The sequence below is a fragment of the Acomys minous genome, assembly GCF_964271855.1.
Source record: "Acomys minous genome assembly, chromosome: 5".
Classification (NCBI taxonomy): domain Eukaryota; kingdom Metazoa; phylum Chordata; class Mammalia; order Rodentia; family Muridae; genus Acomys; species Acomys minous.
In genome coordinates this window covers 21,236,065-21,239,510 of record NC_140494.1, presented here as the reverse complement: position 1 = coordinate 21,239,510, position 3,446 = coordinate 21,236,065, and the positions used below count along the sequence as shown (strand labels likewise).

Sequence of the window (3,446 nt, the reverse complement as noted above, 5' to 3'; positions counted from 1 at the left end):
AGGTAAGTGCTCTATCACAGAGCTACAATCTTTTAAGGATAAGAATGCGAATGGAGGCCGGGTGGTGGTGGCGTACACCTTTAATCCCAGCACTTGGGGGGCAGAGGCAGTTGGATCGCTGTGAGTTCGAGGCCAGCCAGGCCTACAAAACAAGTCCAGGACAGTCAAGGCTACACGGAGAAACCCTGTCTCAAAAAAAAAAAATGTGAGTGAAGGAATTGACCAGCCAGTCAGTGTCCATACCTTACAGTCCTCAAATAACCATCCATATATGCAAAATAACACTTGCCATAGAGTGACCCTCAGCGCAGACCCGAGGACATGGCTGTGAGAGATCTGGAGCATGAGGCAGATTGGTGTGATGTTACAGTTTCTTACCAAAGTTCTGAGTGACAGCTAAGCATCAGCATCATTGACAACTGAAAGAGAGCAGGGCTCAGGACGGACTGTGGTGTGGGGTCTTTTGACACTCTGTCTCTTGCCATTCTTACAGCTGCGTGGTAGGTGGGCATTTGGGCACTCACCTTCTGGAAAACAAAATTAAAACACACAGCTCACCTCAACTCCCACAGCTGGTAAATGACAACCCAAGGACGCGTGCTTCATCGGCCTGTTCGCCTTGACCTCACTCACACAGTACAGGTGCCCAGGACTGCACTAAGCCCCTCTCATCCACTTCCTACTACTGGCAGACAGCGCACTTTTTTAATCCCTTAAATCGCGGTGGGAAATTTCCTTTTCAACCCAGAGCTATTACCCACCTGTTGTGCATTAGCAAACCTCAAGTCAGTTTATTGGTTTGAAATTATGCCCCATTCATCTGGTTTCAAGTAACAAGCTGAGATGAAACTCAATGGAAAAAAATAGACTGACTTCAAATATATAGCTCAACTGCTATCTGTAAGGAGGGGAGGGGCGCTCCGAAGCATCTTCCAAATTTGTCAGAACTCTGTATAGCAAAAAGTAGCTTCGGTGACAGATGCTGCTTGGCTCTAAGGAGAAGAACTGAGAACTTATTATTCTTTAGTTAGTTAAATATTTCAGGACTGATTATTAATTGATTACCAATGTACACCACTAAAAAGTTCAATTAGAATATTTTTATTAATGTTTTGTGCTTTTTTTAAAAAAAAAAAAATCAAACAGTGTAATCTTTTATAAAGACTCAAAATAGGAATTAGGGAGATGACTCCGCAGGTAAGAGCACATGTCTGTGAACGTGAGGACCTGAGTTTGAATCCCCAGTGCCTGTGTCAAAAGCCGAGCATGGATGCCTGCCTTTAACCCCAGCTCTGGGGGGAAAAGAGGCAGGCAGATCTTGAGAGCTTGCTGCCTAGCCAGCTTAGCCATGAAGCTTTGCTTCCAGACATTCAGTGAAAGACTGTGTCTCAAGGCAAAGGGACCCAACGCCCTGTCTGGCTTCTGTATACTCACACACAAGCACATGCATACATGTATGCAACAGACACACACACACACACACACACACACACACACACACACACACACACACAAGCCAATCCAATACACAGCCTGTAACTGTGGGTAATCATCCTTCCAGGCTTCTGGTGTAGGCACAATGGGTAGGACATTTATGTCATTAGGATTGTGTTGATGCTGTCCTGGGAGTTTAATCTAGTGTCACAGACATAAAAAGGCTTGTTTAGACTCCTCCCCCATTTTATTTATTTTTTAAACACATTTTTATTGAAAAAATAAAATAATTCATATTACATCTCATTTTCTATCCCATCCCGTGCATCCTCCCATTCCTCCCTCCCTCCTGCTTTCACCCCAATTCCCCTTCCCTATGACTGTGACTGAGGGGGACCTCCTCCCCATGAATATGATGCTAGGGTGTCAAGTCTCTTCTTGGTAGTCTGCTATCCTTCCTCCGAGTGCCATTGGGCCTCCCCAACAAGGGGATATGGCCAAATATGGGGCACTCCTCCCCCATTTTAAAGGCCCCACTAGTAGGACCCATAGTTTACCAATAGCTACTTCCAAGAGGAATAGCTCCCTCTTGTGGCTCGTTGGCATATGACCCAAGTCACGTTGGGGTTTTGCAACCCTGGGACTTGGTGGCAGCCAGGACCTGGGCAAAGAACACCCACATCTCTGCAGCTCCATGTTCCCCTTCATGCTCATTGAAGTCTACATGGAAAACCAGGACACCCAGGCTTCCATCACCAGACTCCATGAAGCCACTTCTTTACCCGCCTCTTCAGCACCCTCAGGATGCTGATCAGGTGGTGAGGTCATCCTCAGGATTGCTGGGGGAGGAGGAGAGCGCAGGTGGACTGTCCCTTCACCTTAAAGGGATTTCTTTTCTTGCTCTGTGATACCACATCCGATTTTGACCAGTAGCTTGGGCTACTGGAGAAAGAATATCTTTAGGGATAAGATTGAATGTTTTAATTTATATAGAGCTAGGACACAGATCTGATGGGCAAACAGTATATAGGTCTGAAAATAAAGCCTCCAGAATTGGAATTTTCTACTTTATATAAATGATCTGTGTTTTGACAACCACCTTTTCTTTCTCTCTCTCTCTCCCTCTCTCTCCTGTACAGTATATAGTGGAATGTCACGGGGTCACCCTTCTCCCTCAGTTCTTGGGAATGTACCGGCTTAATGTCGACGGAGTGGAAATATACGTGATTGTTACAAGGAACGTGTTCAGCCACCGTTTATCTGTATATAGGAAATACGACTTAAAGGTGAGCTTGACTTTGGTCATTTTCATTGGCTCATTTTCGTCACTGGAGCTTACTCGTCCATATTGTGTATGTTACAGTTAGTAATCATGTGAGTGAAATGGTCGGGCTGCTTCAAGAGCTTGAATCTAGCAGGCGACAGCCAGCACCATAGGGTTAGGCAGTCCATGACATTTCTTGTCAGCCACATGCCGGGAATGGTTTGGGAGTAAGGCAGACCAGGGCCAGCAAGGTGGCCCAGCAGGTAAAAGCACTTGCTCCATAAGCCCTGGGACCTGGGAACCGGAAGGAAGAACTGGTTCCAAAATGTTGGCCTCTGACCTCCACCCACACATGTGCAGAACACACACATACAATGATAACATAACTGAAGAAGAAAACAACAGAACAAATCTTTAAGTAGGGGGTTGTTTGTTTGTTTGTTTGTTGTTTTAGGGAACTGATGGGTGCTGTGTAGAACTGAACAGGGGGAGGGTCACACTATTTTTTAGTAACAGTAAGTAGATACTTTATTGCTGAGCCACAGCCTCAGACGTTTTTCTTCATATTTTGAGACAAGGCCTCACTAAGTTGCCCAGGCTAGCATTAAACTCATCCTGTTGCCCAAACAGACCTTGAATTATGATATTCCACCTCTGCTTGCCAAGTAGCTGGGATCATAGGCCTGTTCCACCAAGCCTAGCAAGGTATACATTTCTAAGTTGGGTGTCAGGAAATGTACACCTGGAA

The 3,446-nt window shown here is 45.5% G+C and overlaps 1 protein-coding gene across 1 annotated transcript in view; it reads left to right on the top strand.

Moving 5' to 3' along the window:
• Positions 1-3,446, top strand: part of PIP4K2A (phosphatidylinositol-5-phosphate 4-kinase type 2 alpha) — a 164,172-nt gene that overhangs the window by 130,584 nt on the left and 30,142 nt on the right. Inside the window, exon 5 of the mRNA XM_084782464.1 lies at positions 2,574-2,720. Coding sequence (XP_084638590.1) covers positions 2,574-2,720 — 147 coding nt within the window. The remainder of the gene's footprint in view (positions 1-2,573; positions 2,721-3,446) is intronic.